Source organism: Diabrotica undecimpunctata, chromosome 7 (assembly GCF_040954645.1).
Source record: "Diabrotica undecimpunctata isolate CICGRU chromosome 7, icDiaUnde3, whole genome shotgun sequence".
Lineage (NCBI taxonomy): Eukaryota > Metazoa > Arthropoda > Insecta > Coleoptera > Chrysomelidae > Diabrotica > Diabrotica undecimpunctata.
In genome coordinates this window covers 90,673,613-90,698,674 of record NC_092809.1, presented here as the reverse complement: position 1 = coordinate 90,698,674, position 25,062 = coordinate 90,673,613, and the positions used below count along the sequence as shown (strand labels likewise).

Sequence of the window (25,062 nt, the reverse complement as noted above, 5' to 3'; positions counted from 1 at the left end):
ATATTGAGTCAGCAGCACAAGATGAAATAGGAACAGAAACTTGTACCCGAAAAAATCACTGGTTTGACGATGAATGCAAAGACGCAACACAGAAAAAAAATGAAGCCTATGCAAAAATGCTTACCCGCCGAACTAGAACAAGTATAGAGAATTACCAGACAAAGAGAAGAGAAGAAAAGAAAATACACAGAATGAAGAAACGAAACCACTTAAAAAAGGAACTTCAATATATAGAAAACCTCAACAGAGAGAAAGAATTCAGAACATTATATAAGAAAGTTAACATCAACAGAAAAGAATTTAAGGAAAACACAAATCAATGTAGAAGTTTAAATGGCGGTCTCTTAACAACAAGAACAGACGTACTAAACCGATGGACGGAATATTTGAACCAAATACTTAATATAGAGGAAGAAGAAAACCCGGAAGACGAAAGCTGCGAGGTAAGCGGAGCAGACGAGAGGGAGGAGGATCCACCAACGATCCTGGAAGTTAAAGACGCTGTAAACAAACTAGCCAGAAACAAATCACCCGGAATGGATAATCTCCCAGCGGAATTATATAAAGAAGGTGGCCACGATATCATAATAGCCCTACAGCAGCTCATAAAAGAAATATGGATACAGAAGTCCCTTCCCAATGATTGGAATATTGGAATACTCTGCACCATACACAAAAAGGGTGATATCTTCGAATGCTCTAATTATCGAGGAATTACGCTCCTAAATGCAGCGTATAAAATATTCTCCAATATACTATGCCATCGTATGGCACCATATGCAGAGCGAATAATAGGATAATACCAGGCTGGTTTCAGAGGTGGTAAATCAACAATTCATCATATTTCAACCCTAAGACAAATTCTAGAGAAAACACTGGAATACGGTGTAGACACGCACCACATATTTATAGACTATAAGGCAGCCTACGACTCTGTAAATAGAAGAGAATTGTTTAGAGCAATGATAGACCTAGGAGTACCAAATCAGTTGGTAAGTTTAACCAAACTAACCCTTGAAAAAGTTTAATGCAAAGTACGAATCCAGGGGGAACTCTCTGAACCTTTTAAAACAAATAACGGGCTACGTCAGGGAGACCCACTCTCCTGTATACTATTCAATCTAGCTCTGGAAAAAGTAATACGTACGTCACAAATCACAACTACCGGTTCAATATATAACAAATCTGTGCAAATCTTACCATATGCTGATGATATCAATATTGTTGGGAGAACGGAAAACGCAGCACGAGAGGCGTACGTAGCATTAAAGGAAGCGGCTACAAAAATGGGTTTAATAATAAACACCAACAAAACAAAATACATGAAAATAGGTACGCAACCACAAACACTACGGCCACTTGTTATAGAAAATGACGTCATCGAAGCAGTTAACGAATTTGTATACCTGGGAACGCTCGTCAATACTGAAAATGACACTACCGCAGAGATAAACCGCAGAATTTGCACGGCTAATAGATGCTATTTTGGGCTTAATCTCCTTTTTAAATCTACAGTTATATCAAGAAATACAAAAGTAAAACTCTACAAAACAATAATACGCCCAGTCCTAACATATGGTTCAGAAACCTGGACTTTAACAAAAAGCAATGAAAACATGTTAGGATGTTTCGAAAGAAAAATACTAAGGCGCATCTATGGAGCGGTAAATGAAAATGGTGTCTGGAGAAGACGATACAACTTCGAACTCTATAGGATATACCAGGAACCAGATATCGTAAAACATATAAAGATAGGACGTCTGAGGTGGGTAGGCCATGTAATGCGGATGGAGCAAACCGACCCAGCTAGAAAAACGCTCCTTGATAGACCTATTGGTCAAAGAAGAAGAGGAAGACCCAGAACAAGATTCCTAGATAACATCGATGAAGACATGAGAAATATGGAAATACGTGCTTGGCGGAGGAAGGCGATGGATAGGGACGACTGGAGAAAAATTCTTGGGGAGGCTAGGACCCACACAGGGTTGTAAAGCCAAAATGATGATGATGAGTAGCTAATAACCTATGATTGCTGCGACATTTCCTCTAAAAAAAAAAATTGTAGATCTTAAAATTTTTTTAATTTGTAATTTTAATTTGAGTTTCTAAATTAAAATACATAAACGATTAACCGAGAGAATAGCAAAAAACCCTGATTTTTGCAAAAATTGATAGTGCCGTTAATAACTTTATTTTTTAAATAATGACATGTAATACAACTACTTAAAATGATGACAATCAATGAGTTATTGAAGTGTTAAATCTCAGCTAGATCGACCAAATAGTTTGTAAGTTATTCAATTTGTTTATTGTTTGTCGTTTATTTTATCCCGGAGAACGGTTATTTAACCAACTGTGTTTGTTCACTTCACTAAGAATTTTTGTCGTGATGAACGACATGTGGAATGCAAATTTTTGATTCCCTTTGCTTTTAAGTCTGTTTTGTAATTTATAGAAAGAGCAGTGGTAAAAATTTGAATTTATTTTCGTTTAGTAGGAAATCTTAGGATTTCTAAAGTTATTAACATTTATAAATTACTACAAAAAGAAGGGTTTTTTGCAACTGTCTGGAATAATTGTTTATGTATTTATGTTTACGTGTGAGTTTAAAAACTCGCAAATTAAAAAACTTTTTAAAATCTAAAACTTTTATTTGAACCATTTTTCTATAAAATATATACAAAAAAAGATTTTTTCACTTTTTATGATTGTTTAAAAAACAAAATCAGCTCTAAGTCATCAATGATTTGCCATTAGCTATCCCTCATATAACTTTTAGAACCTTCAAAAATCTGTTTAGGCGTTTTAAGCTTTTTTCTTTTCTTTACTGCCCTAAATTAATTATAATTACTTTAACTTACTTCTAGTTTCTGGAATAAGAGGAGTATGAACGGTAATATAATCTACTCGAGGCCAAATTTGTTCCAGTTCCAAAGCCTCCACATTAAATTTCTTGGCTTCTAGTGCTGGTACAATGGGATCATATCCTATTGTCTAGAATTAAAAAGAAATAATATATCTTAATTATATTTAAAATCATGTCATGATCATAAAGTAATATTGTTTATTAAGTAAACTTATTTTATTAAGTAACTTATTTTTATCCGTTAAAATTAAAAAAACATATTTCTGTTTTAGTGCCAAATATTGTTTTCATTTCTAATTCTCCCTAGTATTTTTATCCATTTTAGTAGAGAAAATGGATATCGGATATAAGTTAAACAATTTATGGATATAAATATAATTAAACATTAAAGAATTGAAGATCATCATTTCAAACATATATGGAGAAATACCATGTACAAAATATCAGGTTTCTGATATTTTGTACATTCTTGAATAAGAGCTGCTACAGTATACGAAAGTTGTTGCAAATTCAAGAGCCTACGACCTATTATGTCCCAGACATGTTTAATTGGAGACAGATCAGGCGATCGTGGAAGCCAAGGTAAGTGATTAATGAGGTGCTGATCCATGAAGACTAACAATTCTCTCGCAATATGCGGTCTGGCATTGTCTTGTTAAAATATAGGGGTTTTGATGATGTTTATGTATGGAATAAAATCAGGCTCCACTACTTCCTCAATATATCGTCAGGCTGGCATATTACCTCTGATGTAAATAAGTGGTGATCTGCTACCATAAGCAATAGCACCCGATACCATAAGTCCCACTATGTGGTAACCATGCCGCTCTGTCAAATTTTAGGTCACGTTTTTCAACAAGTCGCCTTCTCACTCTTGCGCAACCATCATGCATCCACAGACAAAAGCAGGATTCATTAATAAAAGATCACATGATTCCATTCCCGGTCTCATAGAATTCTTTCACTACACCAGAGCAAACGTCCACGTCGATGTTCAGCTGTGAGAGGTAGCACCCAATGTGAACGATAAGAAAAAAGACGAAAGTGTTGTATTCGGCGATATACCGTACGCATACCAACCATCCTTCCGTGTTCTTCGAACCACTGATTTGCGATCGCTTAAGTGTTACTGAATTAGTCTCTTAACGCCAGAAGTCTTAATTGGCGTTTTTGTCGCTCTGTGGTCCCTTTGTGACGTCCAGAAACCCTGGCTCAGTAACCTCACTGCAGTATACTGCGTAAGAATGTGTTGGTCTTTCTAGAAAATTTTCTTATCGATAGAACTACTTTACGCAAACTCTACAATTGAACCCCTCTAAAAATCACTTGGCTGAGACACCCGACGAATTCTAGGCCCCCCAGATATTTTGAGCAATAAAAAGTGTCTTCTTATTCAGCTAATTCAAACGGGATCAATCAACCAACACCAAAATTAACCGACACTGTAAATTCACAAAAACTGAATGGTTCTGTTAGATAAGTCGATATGTAAAAAATTAACGAACTTTGATAAACATCTGTACGTGTTTACCTTTTTTTGTTATTCAAGTATAAATATTTACATATAAACCAAAAAACAATTCGATTCGACTCAATGTCGAAACAAGAAAAATTCAAAATGATTTAATTTAATTAAAAATTTATTAAAATCCTTTATAAAAGGTATATGTTTTTAACATATACCTTTTATAAAGGATTTTAATATTTTTTTTGTGATACATGGTATACAGCCAGCTACAGGAACTTAGTTTCCTCGTGGATTTTAATTAAAAATATTAAAAGTCTCGAAATTATAAATATTAAAAACTGAACAATTATAAAAAGTCTTTATAGGTTAACTGGAAAAAAAACCGAGTAGTTTTTATGCATAACTTTATTGCAATATACATATATATATATATATATATATATATATATATATATATATATATATATATATATATATATATATATATATATATATATATATTGTTATGATGTATTGTTTGTTTGAATGATGAGCAATGAGTATTTTTAATAATATAATATATAGGGTTTTTATCGCGGTTCTCAAAGAATTAGTTTGTAAGTACTTTTTTAAATTATCTTTATTATATCTATTATGAAACACACATATATATCTAACCTAGCCAATGTAAATTTAAAATAAACTATCTTTAGATTGAAATTCTTATGAAACTAATTAAATTCTATAGACAATGTAAAATTTAAACAAAATATCTTCAAAATTGAAATTGTTATGACACTAACTAAATTATATTAACAAAATTTTGTACCTTTCTGTCACTGAATGCCTAAATGAACTGTTTTCCACTATATAGATTATAATCACCACTCAAATGTCTTCTTCTCAGCTTCGGTTATCCCTGTTTTTGTGAAATTACTTTTTCCAATTATCAGCTTCCACCAATTTAAGATATTTTTCTTCACAGCATTTATAAACCACCAAGCAAACCAGCAAACAGCATTTATATTTATTCTTCTTTTCTATATACCAATATCCAATCACCAAATATATTATTTAATTTTAATATTCAATTAATACTTCTTCCATTATCATCATTTATACATAAGATAATTTTTAATCTTCAATATTTTCTTTATACTGTTTCTTACTTTTGATTTAAGTCACTATATTGAACAATTATAACTGATTGACTGACTCTAACTAACTTTCATACTAAAAAACTGGCAATCATAGTAACTGTAACTCATAACTGATAACTGATTTGAATTCTTCTTACTAAACTTTCTGACTGCTTGACTTAAACTTTCTGAATGCTTGACTTAAACTTTCTGACTGCTTGAATCCAAATCACCGGGTATTTATATCTTTTTGGATGTTCCAGAACCATCTGGTAAGAAATCATGTTCCATTTGTTCTATTAAATACATGTCTGAATTTTCTGGAACAAACCATTTCGCAAACAAAGCCATCTCCGGTGATCTAGAGAATTCCTTACTTATCTATCGAGAATTTTGTTGGCATTTAGGCTTTTCAGATCAGAGTATACATTTAAATCAGTAACTTATATAAATTAAACATTTTAATTTAATAAATTACACATTTTAAACAACATATTATCATTATAACCCCTCTTATATATTCGTAATTATTCTTAAACGTCACTTCAGAGTATGTATATCTGGTTGCCTAGTCACATGGCTCACTTAAATATATCATAATTACTAAACATCATAATTACTAAAAAAATACTTTTTATATGCTAATTTCTTAAAAATGCCCTCACATAAATATATTTTTATTAAATTCTCTAGTATATAACTTCTTAAAATAACCAAATACTTGTTATATCTAAAATTATCTAGTATATAACTTATAAATTATTTTCTTTAAACACCAATCATATCAATATATATATATATATATATATATATATATATATATATATATATATATATACATATATTATATATACATATATATATATATATATATATATATATATACATATATATCTTCTTCTTCTTAAAGTGCCCTCTCCTCAATGGAGGTTGGCTACTACAATTTTAAACTCTTCTCTATCTTCAGCTGTTCTTATTAGCTGTTCAAAATTTAGCCCTGTCCATTGTCGGATGTTTCTGAGCCACGATAGTCTTTTCCTTCCTAGGCCTCTCTTTCCCTCGATTTTTCCTTTCACTATTGGGCATATTGGTACTTATTATTTCTCAGTATGTGGCCTAGGTATGATGTTTTTCTAACTTTTACTGTGTTAAAAAGTTTCTTTCCTTGCCTATTCTATGCAGCACTTCTTCGTTTGAGGTATGCGATGTCTATGAAATTTTGAGTATTCTCCGGTAGATCCACATTTCAAAGGCCTCCAATTTATTTACGGTTGATGTTTTAAGGGTCCACGTTTCAACTGCATATAGAAGAGTCGACCAGATGTAGCATTTTGATAAACGTAGTCGAATTTCGAGTTTTATTCGAGAATCACAAAAGTTTTTTTATTTTTTCGAAAGATTTTCTGGCCTGTTCTATTCTCGATCTTATTTCTAGATCAGGATTTAGGCTGCTATTGATCCAACATCCCAGGTACTTAAATCTATTGACCTGTTCTAAAATGTGCCCATTTATTGTGCAAGGTTGAGGTACGTTTTGGTTTTTTCGGATTGACATCACTTTGGTTTTTTTAATGTTTATTTTCATAACAAATTGCTCACAGGTCGAGTTGGTCTTGTCGATGAGTCGTTGTAGACCTAAGTCGGAATCCGCAATTAACACTGTATCATCGGCGTATCTGATACTGTTGATATTTACGCCATTCACCTTGACTCCATCCTTGGAATCCTCCAATGCTTCTTTAAATAGAAACTCGGAGTAAAGATTAAACAGCAGAGGCGACAGAACACATCCTTGTCTAACTCCCCTCCTAATTTCTAATTCTGCGGATGTGGAACCTTCGATCCTAACTCTGGCGTTTTCGTTCCAGTACAAGTTTTTTAAGAATTTGATGTCTTTTCCATCTAAACCGACTTCTTGCAAACGTTCTAATAGTAGGTCGTGTCTTACTCTATCAAATGCTTTTTCGAAGTCTATAAAGCATATAAATATATCTTTCTGTTGGTCGTAGCATTTTTGGGCGAGAACTAGTAAACTGAACAGGGCTTCTCTCGTTCCCATGCCGGCTCTGAATCCAAACTGATCGTCTCCGATGATTGTTTCGCACTTTCTATAGATACGATTATGTACGATTTTTAGTAGGACTTTTACCGCATGACTCATAAGGCTTATCAGACGGAACTCATTGCAGTGTTGTGGGTTTGACTTTTTTGGTAGTGGGATGAATATTGACTACAGCCAATCTTGGGGTATTTTACCTGTATCATAAATGCGATTGAATAAAAGGACAAATATTTCGATATTTTCTTCGATGATTAATTTTAACGTTTCTGGGTATATTCCTTCTGTACCTGGGCTTTTATTTGTTTTAAGATGATTAATTGCATTTATGATTTCAGATTTCAGAATTGTTGGCCCTTTGTTGTTATTTTCCAATCTTGGTTCTTCTCGTATGTCGTGAAAAAGAATTTTAATATAGTTTTCCCATTCTTTCAGTTTATCTTCCGTTGATTCTAACAGTTTGCCATCCGTGTTCAGCATGGTGTGAAAAGTCGTTCTCTTGGTAGTCGATGTAAACTCTTTTACCTTTTTATGTAAATTAAAAAAATCGTGCCTTTGTTGTAGTTCTTCTATTTCCACGCATTTTGTTTCCAGCCATTTCTCCTTTGCTTCGGTTATTTTTTTTTCGAATTATTCTATTTAGTCTTTTGTATTCTCCGTTATTGTCATTTTTTCCTTTAGATTCTCTTCGTTTGTTCATTAATTGTAAAATCTCTTCTGTCATCCATTCCTGTTTGTTATTTCTAGGTGTTACTTTTAGATGTTTTTCCGTTACATTGTTCATTTGTTCTTTAATAGTTTTCCACAGAACGTTCATATACATATATATACATATATATATATATATATATATATATATATATATATATATATATATATACATATATATAAAATATATTTGAGTTTTCCAAAACTATATTTTTAAAAAATATTTATTTAACACAAAATAGTAACAATAGGTTTTACTACGATAAAAGCAGAATCTAGACTAACTAACAATATGATTTTTTATACAGAAAGAAATATAATATTAAAAGTATAACATTCGGAACGTATGTTGTCTTAATCAGCGTTCTTCAGTTCACTGGACTTGGGTCATTACCTCATTAAAGCTTAGTTCGTAATTTATGGGTCGATAACTCCTCCTCTCCTAGAACGAAGCCTGTTGTGGAAGTTCGATTGTTGGCCCTTCTTCTTCCTTCTTTGTAGAATTGTTTTTCTTTGTTTTCGCTATTTTCTTTTTGAATATAACAATAATTGTTATAATTATTCCAATGTACAATAGAGATGTCCAAATACTTGGAATGTGATACACAGGCGTAGTTTGTAATATGGGTCTTAATTCATGATTTGGAATATCTTTAAGTTTTAATGAATTTAACGTTATTTCCATTGGTGCTATTTTAAGAATGTCGAGATTTAATTGTGGTACGTTTATCATCATTGGTTGTCCTGATGTGACATCTTGAAAGGTTAACTCTTTATTCTGGAATATAATTTTACATGGTGTGTTCTCTATGAGATAAATTCCGTTTAGGATTTTTATTTGCGTCTCTTCTGCACATTTAATGAGTATTTTTTCTTCTTTAGGAAAGACAGCTAAATATTGGTTAATTTCTGGGATAATTTCGATATGGTTTAATGGAATTTTCGCTTTTAAGTATTGGCAGTGTGTGGAGATGCCATGAAATAGAATTTCATCTTCACATGAGTGCTCGTGGTTGATTTGGAGATAACCAGGACATTGAAAGATCTTACCATAAGTACAAATGTCATTTAGAGGAATTGTTATTTTTTCGTTTTTTAATAAATATCTTGAGTTTGGTAACATGATAACAAATTCTGACTTACTTTTAGTTGGGATTGGTAATAATTTATAAAGGTCGAAATTAGATTCATAATTAATAGGAATTGAAAGAAAATATTGTATTTGGTTCTTTTCTATTTTACATGTTATTTGTAAAATAGCTTCGAAATCTAAAATGTTTTCATATTTTACTTCAAAGGGTAGTTGTGTTTTATAATGTGATGAAATTTTTTGGAGTTCATTATATAATTCACTGGACTTAATAATGCTAGGATGTAATGTTTTTAGTTTACAAAATGTAATAGAATTTTGGACATTTTCCATTGTATTGAGTATTAGGTTGTATGTTATTATAATTTCGTTAAACATGTCTTTTAAATAGTTGACGTTTTCAAGATTTGTTTGGAAGTCTACTATATTTTCTATTGCCAAAATTTTTGATTTTAAATTAATTTCATTTTCTTGTATGTTTTGAATTGTTTCATTAAAATTATTGATAATTTCGTGACTTAGCGAATACTGGTTATTGATTTGGCTTTGCAAGTTTGCTTCATTCGTCTTTAAGTGTTCTAGTATTGAGTTAATTTTTTCGCCATCTTCGGCATCTAAATTTCCTGTTACAGCTTTAATAATTGAACCGAACCCATTGATTATACCTCTTTTATTTCTTTGCAATTTTGTATGTATGTTTAGATTTTCAAATTGTTCCTCAATGTTATTTTTGACGTACTGTGCTAGATTAACATAATTTTTTGTTTCGTTATTAAAAAATTTACAATTAGAAAGATTATTTTTCAAGTGATCATATTGTATATTTAAGCTATCATATTCTTCTAAAAGCGGATTTAAATTGTAATAATGGACAAATGTGTGGCTAGATTTTTGAAGTTTTGCAGGTCCCAATTTGATTGGTAGTATGCCTAGATTATGGGTAACATCTTTTATTTGGATTGCTGCACATCCGATTGCGAGGAACCTGAAAATTTGTAAGGTTTTCTTTTAGGTCGTTTGACGTTAGAAAAGTGGATATTTTCGGCAGTATTTTTATGTCGAGTAACTATTTTCGCGGTTTTCCTTTTTTTATTAATTTTGCTTATTTCTTCAGCATTGTATTTATTTTTTGTTTTACCTTGGAATTGTCTGTTACGCACAAATATTTTAGTGGGGATTATTTCAGGCAATTCTTCTCGTTTTTCGTTAGCTTTTGAGATTACTTTTTCTTTTACGTTTTGTAAAGATTTATTGATATTAGAATAAAGTATTTTCATCTTTTCTTTATGGTTTGAAATATAATTATTTAAAACTTGTTGCTCGATATTGATATCAAAAGGAGAATTATTATCTATATGTCCCGTAATCAGCTCGTATGGTTTCATTTTTGTTACTGAATGGATGCTATTATTATAGGCTAGTAAGGCATAATTTATTTTATGTTCAATATGGTCATTTTTATATTCTTTTTGATTATTTAGTAATCTAACGTGTTCAATGATCGTAGAATGAAATCTCTCGGCAATTCCATTAGACTCTGGATGTTGAGAGCTTATAAAATGTACTTTTACCTTGTGTAACTCTAACAGTTCTTTGACAACTGAATTTTTTAATTCGGTTCCATTATCAGATATTATTTGTTCTGGTATGCAGTGATGAGTAAAATATCGGATTAATGCATTCGCTACTTCAATGCCTTGAGCTGAATTTATTTTGTATAGTTGACCATATTTAGAAAAAGAATCTATTATAGTTAAAAATTTTGTATTTTCCAACGTAATCGAATCTAGGTGTACAATTTGGAAGGGTTTAGTTGCAGTAGGTGTTATATTGAACATGGGTTTGACAGGTTTCCTGTCGTACTTTGTTAATTGGCAAATTTCACAATCATTTATGAAGGTTTGGATAGATGCTCTTTGATTCGGCCAATAATATAAAGCCTTTATTCTACTTTCTGTTTCATCTAATCCTCTGTGGTTTTGTTTTCCTTCGTGATAATTTTTTATTATTTCCTCAATTTCATTTGGTGGGATATCAATTAGCTTCTTGGTGCATTTAATAAGAGATAATTGCGAAGATTTGAAATATTTTTGTATGACGTTACTAAATATTTCATATATAGGATCTTCGAAGTACAAATGATATTTAACTTTAGGTGCTATATATTCTTTTACAAATTTAACTATGTCGCGTTCAGTGTTATTTTTTGAGAATTGTACAAGAATTCTTTGTTTTTTATCATAAAGTTTTATAATAGATGGTGCTGCTGGTTCGTAATTAACTTGAGAAATGATAATTTGATTCATTCCAGTGTTTACCGAGCTTTCTGATATAGGTATACCTGTAATCGGATTTTCTTTGTTTGTATGGATTGTAACACCGTCGCTATCATGGGAATCTTCATCATTGGCATCTTGGTCATTTATTATTTCATCGGGTTCAACAATCAAAGACTCTGAATCTCCATTATTTGGGGTTCCTAATAATGTTTCATCAAAATTTTCTATATAGTCGAAGAAATTTGGAGGTGTTTCGGGTTCTATGTCTTGAGTTTCATTTGCATTTAATCGTATTCTTGATAGACAATCACTATTTGTGTTCAGAGCACCTTTTTTATAAACAATCTCATAGTCATACTCTTCGAGTTTTAGTCTCCAGCGAACTAATTTTGAGCTAGGATCTTTTAACGAAAATAGCCATTGAAGAGGCTTGTGATCTGTCACGAGAGTCACACGACGACCAAAAATGTATGGGCGGAAATATTTAACAGCCCAAACTATAGCGAGAAGTTCCTTTTCGATCGTAGAGTAGTTTATTTCTGAATCATTCAATGTTCTACTCGCATAAGCAATTGGTAGATCAGAACCTATTTTTCCTTGACTTAAAACTGCACCTATTGCAAAGTTACTCGCATCTGTTGTCAGATTAAATGGTTTCGTAAAGTCAGGGTACTGTAAAATAGGTTCATTTGTAAGAAGATCTTTACAAATATTAAAGCATTCAACATAATCTGCGTCTTTAATATTTATTTCGTTATTCTTCTTCAGTCGCATTGTTAAGGGTTTTGTAATTTTTGAAAAATCTTTAATAAATTTCCGATAATATCCCAATAGTCCTAGGAATCCTTTTAATTGTTTCGTTGTAGCAGGTATTGGGAAGTGTTTTATAGCCTTTATTTTTTCTGGGTTTGGCTTTACTCCGTCTGGAGTGACAATATGACCTAAGTAGGCCACTTCTTTTTTTAAAAATTCAGATTTGTCCATCTGTATCTTAAAGTTGAATTCACGTAGTCTCTGAAATACTTCTCTTAAATTTATGAGATGTTCTTGGAGGCTAGTGCTGAATATTATAATATCATCTAGGTAGACAAGGCATTTTTCGTTTTGTATGCCTCTCAAAATGTTATCCATTACCCTCTGGAATGTAGCTGGGGCATTTCTAAGGCCAAATGGCATCCTTAAAAATTCATAATGCCCGTTTTCGGTGTTGAAAGCGGTTTTTGGGATGTCTTCTTCTGCCATTTCTATCTGGTGAAACCCAGATGCTAAGTCTAGCGTGGTAAAGTACTGACAACGCCCTAATTTGTCCAAGAGATCAGTAATATTTGGAAGTGGATATCTATCTCCTAAAGTGATAGCATTTAAACGTCGGTAGTCAACTACAACGCGAAATTTAGGTTTGTTGGAGGCATCGAGTTTTTTAGGAACCACCCAAATCGGTGAGGACCATGGAGAATTAGACGGTCTGATGATATTTTGGTCTAACATGCCTTGAATTTGATTTTGGACTTCTTTACGATATATTTCCGGATATCTGTATGATTTAGAATATATTGGAATCTCGTTAGAAGTTTTTATATTATGTTTTATTTTATTAGTGAAAGACAATTGGTTGCCCTCAATATGAAAAATGTCCGAATATTCTCTTATTAGTTTTAAAATGGAATTCCGCTCTTCGGTATTCATATGTTCGGTACGGATTTTCGAAATATCAAATTTAAATTTTTCGGTATATATAGAATTAAGATTGGGATGATTTATTTGTTCGTATTCATCGAACTTTTCAACTTCTATTGGTAAACTTAAATCAACTTTAAAATGGGACTCTGATGAGTTCGTAATAGTGCATAGGGCTTCATTATTAACAACTCTTGTAATACATTGGGGAATTTCTAATTTTCCTAATTTTGTATAAGGTACAATTACGTCACCATTTTCTATATTTTTTATGTTTAACCTAATTACTTGTTCGGAACGTGGAGACACTACTATACAATTCGTGCTGCCAGCGACCGGTCTATAATAGAAAATTTTAATTGAGCAAGTAGGTGTTTTTAGTAAATTATTTACTAAATCAATATTTGCTTGTAATAATTTTAAATTATCTAATCCTAATAAGCAATCGAAATAATCGTGAAACTTAAATATATGATAATTTAATTTTAGCGGCTTTTTATGCCTAAATATAGACGAAGAAGGAATTACGGTACAGAAATTTTCCTTGGTTGTTCCAAGAGCAGTAGAAATTTGAAATGGTTTTTTGTATATTGAATTTTTAAAATATTTGTCACCTATTTTTGGTGTAATAAAAGATTTAGTGCTCCCGGTATCTATTAAAACTTTTAAATTATGTTCAGGGAAAATTATGTACGGCAATTCGCATTCTTTGTTAGTTAGGTTTAATAATTCTACATGCTGTGGTTTTCTTCCGAGGCTAGCTCCTCTAAAAAATGGTCTTGGGATGAACTTTCAGGACAATCTATATTATCTATATTATAAAGTTCTTCCGCGATAATATTTTTATTTTGGCTTTCAAAATTATTGGGGTTACGGAAATGAGTCCTATTTTGGAAGTTTTGCGTTGGTCTGTACGTATTATTAGTTGTTGTACTCATTGGAGTAGGGTTTGGGAATTTTCTATTCGGATTTGGCTTGAAAGCATCATTGTTTCCATTAAAATTTGAATTTTTGCTTGTACTAGGATTATTTTGGAAAGAAGATTGTCTCATATATTGAGAATTCGGAGGATGTATAGGGTTTTTCTGTGTTGAAAATTGATTCCTTTGTGTGTATTGAATTTGAGGTTGATGTATTAGTTGTTGGTTTTGTCGGAAATTGGATTTTGGCCTAGATGAATAATTATTATTTTGATAAAGTTTGGGATTTTTACTGTGAGAAGAATTATTTTGTTCGAGATATATTTGAAAATCGTTTGTCAGAATGCCTAATGCAGAATTTAAATCTGGAGGATTCTTTGTACGCATTAGGGTTCCAAGAGGTTCTTTTAACCCACGTAACAGTACTCTTAATGCTAAATTTCGGAAAAAGCTACCGAGAATATTAATCTCAACCATATGTTCAGTTTTTGTAGACAAAACAGATATTTGATGATTTAATAGGTGTTGAATTCGGTTATAAAAATCGAATGGGGATTCATTGCCTTGTTTTAAATCTGAAATTTCTATGCTTAAAGTATAAATATCTCTTTTATCTGAATACGAATTTATCAAAGCATCTTTTAAATCCTGCCAAGTTCTAAGAATACAAGAAGAAATATTAATTGCGGCTTCGCCTTTTATTTTTGCTATTATACTTGACATCAAATATTCATTTTGAAAATCATTTACATCCGCAGCATTATAAAATTTATTTACAAGTTTTTCGCAAATTTCTAAAAATCTAGGAAGTAATGTATGATTTCCATCAAAATCTGGAATCATATCTAAGTATTCTTTCTTTAATTGTGGAACTGCCATTTTAAATTTATTATTTAATTTTAATATTTCTGAAATTATTTTATTATTACTATTAAAATGTAAATTAGTTAAAATTGAGTCAGAATCTGTATCTGAGTTACTACTCTCTGAATAATCAGTATCTAGTGTTAAATTAGGCTCTCTATATGACATTAATTCACTTACAGTAATGTAGCGATCTTGTCCATGGAATACCTTGCTTTGGAACTGGATCTAGAGACACTCACAATATTCACTTGAAAGTCCCTCCGGTATAGAAGTACGAATCTTCTCGTCAGGTTACTCAATTCGCCCAACTGGAATTCACTTCGCGAATATGGTTCAAATGGTCAAAAAATCGTAGAAACGAACCGAGAGTTATATTCATTAACGCCCGTTTGACCATCCAATCTGACTGCGCCAAATATATTTGAGTTTTCCAAAACTATATTTTTAAAAAATATTTATTTAACACAAAATAGTAACAATAGGTTTTACTACGATAAAAGCAGAATCTAGACTAACTAACAATATGATTTTTTATACAGAAAGAAATATAATATTAAAAGTATAACATTCGGAACGTATGTTGTCTTAATCAGCGTTCTTCAGTTCACTGGACTTGGGTCATTACCTCATTAAAGCTTAGTTCGTAATTTATGGGTCGATAACTTATATATATATATATATATATATATATATATATATATATATATACACATATATATATATATATATATATATATATATATATGTATATATATATATATATATATATATATATATACATATATATATATATATATATATAAATATATATATATATATATATATATATATATATATATATATATATATATATATATATATAATATATATATATATAATATATATATATATATATATATATATATATATATATATATATATATATATAAATATATATAATATATACACTCGCGATCATAAAATCCGGGTCACCTTGAAAATCACCGATATTTCATTTTTAACGAGCTTTATCGTAAAAAAATAATAACACAAATACAAACTAATGCATGTTTCTGAGAATTGTTGCGGTTTCCTTTGTAACAAAGAATTCCAATAGTGCCGATTTCGCGGTAAATGCACACTTCCCAAAATGAACGCTACCTGTAACTCCGCTTGTTTTAAATGTCTCGTTTGTACTTCGTCTTTCTGTTTAAATGCAACGGACAAACGTTTATTATTGCCAATATTAGTGTTTATTAGTGCCATTATTGGCACTAATTGTTGCACTTGTGGAAGACGGTCACACTCAACGACAAGTCGCAAGAACTGTTGGCGTTAGCCTTTCTACGGTTCAACGAGTGCTTCAACGCTTTCAGGAGGCAAGTTTGCTAACCAGGTGACCTGGCTCTGGACGAAGAAAAACGACCAAGGCACTAGATGACCGTTTCCTTGTGTTTCAGGCTTTACGAAACCGGACCTCAACTGCGGTTATGCATCAAAATCGTCTAGAGGAAGTACGAAATCGCAATTTTAGTGTTGCAACAGTCAGAAGAAGACTTTGTTCTTGACTATCTTCTCGGGTAATGGCTAGAGGACCGCCACTTCGCCGGGTGCCTCGATTTGCACGACTAGCTTTTGCTCGACAATACGCGCATTGGGGAATTAACGATTGTAGCCAAGTGTTATTCTCAGATGAATCCCGTTTCTGTCTAACTGGATCCGATGGACGTGTAAGAGTTTGAAGGAGAACCGGTGAACGATTTTCACAAGCTTGCATTGCTCCAAGAATGCCATTTGGTGGAGGCTCGGTCATGGCTTGGGGAGGTATATCTTCCGACTTCCACACATAATTACCCTTCATCGAAAATGGGTCCCTAACTGCACGAAGGTACATTACGGAGATTCCGGAAGAACATGTTATGCCCAACATGGCAGGGCTTGGAGAAAACGCCGTTTTTATGCAGGACAACGTGCGACCGCACGTTGCCAGGATCAGTACGTAATTCTTGGACGAAGTTGGAATTACGAGGGTACCCTGGCCAGCTAGGTCTCCGGACCTGAATCACATCGAACATCTCTGGGACGATTTGAAAAAACGTATTCAAACCCATGCCCCTCCTCCTAACAAAGTACAGAAGCTTAAGGATCTGTTAGTGAGAGAGTGGAATAACATACCACAACATGTAATCCGGAGAAAAATTGAGAGTATGCCCCGTCGTCTGCAAGAGGTTATTAGAGCAAGGAGAGGCAATACACGATATTGGTCATTGAAATTTCACTGATTTTTTACCCCTTTCTGTATTTTCCATTTTTTTTTCGTATGTCTGTTTTATCAACAATTTGATTTGTTTTCTGTTTTTTTCAATAAAAACAATAAAAAACCATTTTTTTTTCTTTCAAAACAAACATTGATGACAAATAAAAAATACATTAGCCAAAAAAAAAGGTTAGTACTGCACTAGAGGCAAAAATATCCAAGAAACTTAAAATTTTCAAGGCTACCGGATTTTATGATCGCGAGTGTATGTATGTATGTATATATATATATATATATATATATATATATATATATATATATATATATATATATATATATATGAAAATTACTTAGTTCTCGGGAAGAACCGCGTTGAGAATTTATTACTCGGCGTTTCGGCACCCATAGTGATACGGTTCCGTTCGAGTTCGGGGTCTCAATCTGCCTACTCCTCTCACTCGAGACGTACCAGTGTCGTGTTCTGTATAAATACAAGAACTGTCTCTCGGCACTGAGGTCTCAATCTGCCTACTCCTCGGTGTCGAGTGACAACCGGTCTTACCCTGTGTGGCTGCTTTTATACTCGCTGTATGCGCGGGAACGGTGTGAGCTGATGTGGTCTGAACTGACGTGGCTTGAGTGGTGTGGGCGGGAGGTCGCTGAAGCAGGGGTCGCCATGTTGCCGGCAATAGTTTCGCGTCATCTCGCGATTTAAGCTGTTAGGCCGTTTTTCGATTTCGATAGCTTTATGAATGATTCTTGATTTTAAGGAGCGGATGGGGGCGATGGTTTTTGCTTTTTCGAAATCTATTTCGTGGCCTGTTTGAATATGATGTTGGACTAGGGCTAAAGTAGTATCGGAATGTTTGACAGATATAGAATGTTCGTGAATACGGTTATGGATTCGTGGGTTTGTCTGTCCGATGTATGTACGTGGGCAACTAGAACAAGGTATCTCGTAGACACCATGGTCTTCATTAGGTATTTGGTCTTTTACGGATCTGACAAGATTGGACAACTTGGAGTGGGTAGTGAAGATGGTTTTGATGTTTAGAGGAAGAAGAGTTCTACTAATCTGATAGTAATAAAGATAATTTTGAATTAATTATCAATATACGAAGGGATTTCTTTATTTTGTCTTTACCAGCAAGTTCTATCTGATGAGCTAAAAATAGCGAAATAAGTATAATAAAATGACAGGTTGTCGAGATGTCAATATTCCTCTTCATTTATTATTTACATATCGATGGGTTTTTAACAGAACATCGTAAGCGACAATAAAGTATAAAATGCTTTTTTGGTCTCATACGATTGTTGGGGTTGTTCTATATCAGTCCTCATAAAACATCGTAAGCTAAATGTACTTGATGTAGCACAATAATGTTTTATTTTGTATCGTAAGCGCCTATTCGATAAGCCGTCCTAAGAAATTGTAACCGAAAATTATCGTAAGCACCAGTCGATCCCTACAAAACATCTTATGCGACATGAATTCGTGTCGGATACGATGGAGTGGAAGGCGTTTACGATACCCGCCTCTGGATTGCTGATAATAGTTCTCGCCGAAATTAAAACGGTTAGTAGTAGGTAATAACCACGTGTATAAAGTGTATCAACATAAAACTTTACAAATTAATCGTTATGATTGTTATGGTGGTTATTTACAAGATTATTTCTGTGCCATTTTTTATTATTCTGGTGGGTTAAATGCTTAATAATTATTATTTTATTGATTGTTATTGTACAACACTTTTGTAGGTTAAGTATGGCTTATTCTTCAAGAGGTTATAAAATCCTAATGACATTGGAGAATGCTGAAAAGAACAGTGTTGCAAAAGCTTTAGAAAACAATGATAATTCGGCCATTGCTGAAAATATCGAGACTAATTGCCCTGTTTTAAATATTTCTAATCATCTTGATAACACATATACTCCTAGTAATCCATTGGATTTAGAAGAGTTGGTTGACATTGCTAACATTCCGATTATTCTTGTAGAGGATAGTATTAACGCCATCGTTTCTGAAATACAATCTGATAAAGATGATTATGATAATTCCCTATCTGAAAAATATGATATTTACCAGTTGAATCAAATTGATTTAAACAAAGACGTTTGGTAAATTATTCGAGTTCTGATTCGGAAACATCTCTGGCTTTTGCCAATAATTCCCAGAAATCAAAAAAAATTAAAAGGTTTGACTCCGATTATTATTTTCAAGAAAACAAGGATTCTGATTTTTTCTTTTCAAGCTTTGATTCCGATCACGACATTTCTGATAAATTTTTAGACAAGGTAGGCAATGCTGGTGTAAAAAAGCAAAAAAATAACAATACAAAACATGTCAAGTCTGCTAAAAAGGTGTTTGCCACAGTCTGCCACAAAATCTGTTCAGGAAAACCCAAGCAAAACCAAAGCTTGTCAAAACTCATGTGCCAAAAATTTCACTGAACAACAACGTCATGAGATCTTTGAATGTTACTGGGGGTTGGGTAGCTATCAAAAACAAAGAGATTATCTTTTACTGTGTATGAAAGAAAAATCAATTAAAAGAAGGCGAACAGGCACTGAATAAAGAAGAAATCGAAAATTTAAATATTTTATTGAATGGGATGGAACAAAAGTTGAAGTATGCCAACAATTCCTTTTAAAAACATTGTGCATATCCCAAATGACATTAAGATACACCAAAGATAATGCAATTGCCGAAACATTTGCTAAAAAGCAAGAAAGAGGCAGACATGATCCTGCTCACAAAACTAAAGCTCTAGATAAAAATTATGTTTACGAATTTATAAAGCAGTTACCAGTAGTAACCTCTCATTACTGCAGAGCAAGTACACCTAGAAAATATTTGCCTACTGAGTTAAGAAATGTATCTTTTTTATATAGAATTTTCGTAAAGGATCAGCAAGAAAACCGTAATCTACAAAGAAAAACTGTTTCTTTAAAAGTATTTCATGACATTTTTCATAAGGATTTTAATATTGGTTTTCATTTACCAAAGAAGGACAAATATGTAGCATGAGTCAAAAAAGGATACGTTTACAGCAAAAAAAATAGCAAAACATGACAACCATGTGAAAGATAAAGATGAATGCAAATCACAATTTTTTTCAGATCAAAAACTTTCAAAGCAAGATATTAGTTTATATGTTAGTTTTGATCTTCAAAAAGTTTTAAACAGCCCTTACGGAGACAACTTACTTTTGTATTATTCTCGTAAATATGCCATGTACAACAAAACTGTATATGAAAGTGGAAGCAAAGACGCTTTTTGCTACCTCTGGGGTGAAACAGATGGTAATCGTGGTTGTAATGAAATAAGTACAGTTATTTTTAAATACTCAAAAGAAATTAATGAGAGGAAATATATCAAAACAGAGGCTTTGTATTGTGACAGTTGTGCTGGTCAAAATAAAAATAGAGCCATGTTATGCATGTTGCATACATTCTTAAGATCATCAAAAATATATGTAACATTAAAATAACATTCCTTCTTCCTGGCCACACTTATATGTTTGTAGACTCAGTGCATGCTTCTATAGAACGATTCATTTGCAAACGTATTGTATGGGCACCTTCCGAATGGCCAACATTAATTACCAATGCAAGAATTCGCCCAAGAACATTCAAGGTCATTGTTATGAAACATTTAGGATTTGAAGGTTGGAAGACAAGGGCATCGCATAATTTACCTAAAAGTGTTAATAAGAAAAGTGATGGTCCCGCCTTCCAAATTAGCAAAATAATAGTAGCATATTTAAAGGAAGAGGAAGACTTTATAAAAATAAGATATTCGTATTGCGATTCCGCTGATGCGTAATTCTGCCGATTTCTAGCAAACCAATAGCCAAAGGTAAGACTTATAAAGTGATTATTTTTAACTTGTAATACTATTGTTACTACATTTTTTAGGCAGATCAAGAAATACAACGCAAGAGGTCAAAATTATATATCCATCCCCTTTAAGTATCTCGGATAAAACATATGATAATCTTAAAAAGCTCTGCGAAAATCGTGTAATTCCCGAAAGATTCTGAAATGAGTATAAAACTTTAAAAGCAAGAACAGATGTACCAGATGCCTTAGCAGAAACAGACGAAGAACAAACAGAAATGCACATTTCTTAATATTAATAGTATTATATAAAATAAAATTTCTGAATTTTCGGTTTTGTTTATTATTGAATAACTTTTGAGGTAACTTATATTAATAATATACTTTATTGTCGCTTACGATGTTTTGTCAAAAAGCCATCGATATGGACAAAACATCGTATGTGCATCGTAAGCTACAATTTAAGCAAAAAGTTTGTTTGACAGAACATCGTAAGCGACAAAATAAATACAATTAATTTTCCATTTTCTCAATTTTGACATTTAAAACAATTCTTGGGAATGTAGAAACCTACTGTAAAATTTTTATTAAATTTCAGTTTAAAAGAAAGTAGTTATTCAAAAAAATCGATTCCTGTAAAATTTGCTTCTTGTCGCTTACGATGTTCTGTCAAAAACCCATCGATATATATTCATTATATAAAATAAATATACATTAAATATTTCGTATATTATTTACCGTCATTCCCCAAGCTTGCATTCTAATAGCGACTTCTTTTCCAATTCTTCCTAGTCCCAAAATTCCCAAAGTTTTACCATACAGTTCATGTCCTGAATATAGTTTCCTGTCCCATCTACCAGCTTTTAGAGATGCAGCTGCAGGAACTACATTTCTTGCCAGTGTTGTAATTAAGGAACACGTGAGCTCGCAAGCACTAATGGCATTGCCACCAGGTGTGCTAGAATTAAAACAAAATTGTGTTAAATAATAAAACAAGTTTCGCTATTTAGACATATTTTTTAAAGCAAGTATCTCAAAATGTAGTGTTATTAAAAAAGTGTTTATTACAAGTTGTTTAACGATTATTTCTATATTTCAATGTATTGTTTTTCTAGACTTTTAATACACATTTTTGTATGTAATCTATCATTGTGGAAACATACTGTAATATCAGTATGACCATGTAATATGCTGCGTCATTGTAGAAAATAAAGCGGAATGATTCTATTTAGACTGAAAGTATAAAATAAACTTCTGTTCTGACTTGTAGAATTTTGGCCAAACAAAAACGTAAGTATTTCTATAGACTTTATTTTTGGAATTTTTTTTGGAAATCAACGAATGAAAAATCTCATTATGACTATTCGCCCTATGATCTCTACTTACAGAGACCTTGTTTCTATTTTCTCTTTCACGTATAGTATACAATTGTTTTATGCAGAGTAAACTAGTTGTGAGTTTCTTCAATTTTGGCTGATCTGACCCTATTCGCATTTCTATAGGACCCTTAAGCTAGCGGGGACAAATGAGCGGAATCCAATTTAATCTACGTAATATTGTTTCACCAATTTTTCACTAATTTAGTACTACCCTAATAATTTTTCACCACCAAACCACCCTTAATGGGAGCGATTCTGCTGGCTTAAGGTGCAAACTAGCAGAATTCAGAAAAAAACTTTTTGCCGATGTCATATTTTTTACCCATTTTTCACTGATTTATTACCACCCTAATAATTTTTCACCGCCAAACTAGTCTTAAGAGGAGCAATTTTGCTGGCTTACGGTTAAACTAGTACATTTCCAAAAATAATATTTATGATATACCACAGTGCCCTGCTAGATTTTTATGAATTTATTACCACACTAGTGTGGTAATAAATTTCCCCTCACACTCTCAACTCCTCCTTATGAAAAGTCAATAATTCTATTGGGTTAATATTGAAGGTGATAAAAAATCTATTTTTACAATTTTACTGTACTCTTCTTGTAACTTAAAGTATAAATTGCTTGAGGACCCTTAAGCTAGCGGGGACACATGAGCGGAATCCAATTTAACCTACGTAATATTTTTTCACCAATTTTTCACTAATTTATTACCACCCTAATAATTTTTCACCACCAAACCAACCTTAAGGGGAGCGATTCTGCTGGCTTAAGATTCAAGCTAGCAGAATTCAAAAAAAAAACTTTTTGTTGATGGTATATTTTTTCACCCATTTTTCACTAATTTATTACCACCCTAATAATTTTTCACCACCACACCACCCTTAATGGGAGCGATTCTGCTGGCTTAAGGTTCACGGTAGCAGAATAATAAAATAAAAAATCTTTTTGTTGATGGCATATTTTTTCACCAATTTTTCACTAATTTATTACCACCCTAATAATTTTTCATCACCAAACCAACCTTAAGGGGAGCGATTCTGCTGGCTTAAGGTTCAAGCTAGCAGAATTCAAAAAAAAAACTTTTTGTTGATGGCATATTTTTTCACCAATTTTTCACTAATTTATTACCACTCTAATAATTTTTCACCACCAAACCTCCCTTAATGGGAGCGATTCTGCTGGCTTAAGGTTCAAGCTAGCAGAATTCAAAAAAAAACTTTTTGTTGATGACATATTTTTTCACCCATTTTTCACTAATTTATTACCACCCTAATAATTTTTCACCACCAAACCACCCTTAATGGGAGCGGTTCTTCTGGCTTAAGGTTCAAGATGGCAGAATTCAAAAAAACAAACTTTTTGTTGATGGCATATTTTTTCACCCATTTTTCACTAATTTATTACCACCCTAATATTGTTTTACCAATAAACCACCCTTAAGGGGAGCCATTCTGCTGTCTTGCGGTTCAAGCTAGCAGAATTAAAAAAACATATTTATAATATACCACAGTGTTTTGCTAGGTTTTTACGAATTTATTACCATCCTAGTAATTTTTCACCCCTTAACTACCCCTTGTGAAAAGTCAATAATTGTGTTAGATTAAAATTTAAGGAGAAATTTTTTTTTCAAATTTACCCTCCACTACTTATAACTGAAATAAAAAAGTGTTTTGTTAAGTTTATACTAAACTTTGACCATCCTGATAATTTTGCTCCCATAAACCTATTCGAAAACTTTCCTACTAGCTGAATATTTGAACCAGCAAAATAGGAAAAAAACGTATTTTTGAAATACCTTAGTATTCTGCTAATTTTAAGTTTTTACTAATTTATTACCACCCTAGTAATTTTTCACACCTAAACTACCCCTTGTGATAAGTCAATTATTCTGTTAGGTTAAAATTTAACGTGAAAAAAATCTTTTTTTTCAATTTCACTATCCTCTACTTATAACTGACATAAAAAAGTATTTTTACCCTGATAAGTTTCCATCTCTAAACCAATCTTATTTGGAAACGTTCCTGCTAGCTTAATATTCGAGCCAGCGTAATTAAAAAAAATTATTTATGATATACCACAGTGTTTTGCTAAGTTTTTACGAATTTATTACCAACTTAGTAATTTTTTATCCCTCGACTAACCCTTAGTGGAAGTCAATAGTTCTGCTACGTTTAAATTAAAGGTGAAAAAGTTTTGTTTTATAATTTTACTAAATACTATTTATAAATAAAATAAGAAACTCTCTGGTTAGTTTTTACTAAATGTTAACCAACTTCACCAATTCCACCATCTACACATTTACGCTGGTTGAATGCAAAGCAAATCTTTTCGGAAATATGAGATACTACAGTATTATGCTAGATTTGTACTAATACATTACCATCCTAGTAATTTTTCACCCTTCAACTACCCTCTATCAGGAGTCAATAATTCTACAACGTTAAAATTTAAGGTGATAAAAAATCTATTTTTATAATTTTACGGTATTCTACTTGTAACTGAAAATATAAATTGCTTGCCTGGTTTTTACTAAATTTGATCCACCCTT

General features: G+C 32.2%; 1 protein-coding gene across 1 annotated transcript in view; it reads right to left on the bottom strand.

Moving 5' to 3' along the window:
- LOC140445567 (D-3-phosphoglycerate dehydrogenase) overlaps positions 1-25,062 on the bottom strand; it is a 90,017-nt gene that overhangs the window by 8,700 nt on the left and 56,255 nt on the right. Inside the window, exons 3-4 of the mRNA XM_072537688.1 lie at positions 21,867-22,086; positions 2,862-2,994 (exon numbers count right to left, since the gene is read on the bottom strand). Of these exons, the coding sequence (XP_072393789.1) occupies positions 2,862-2,994; positions 21,867-22,086 (353 nt within the window). The remainder of the gene's footprint in view (positions 1-2,861; positions 2,995-21,866; positions 22,087-25,062) is intronic.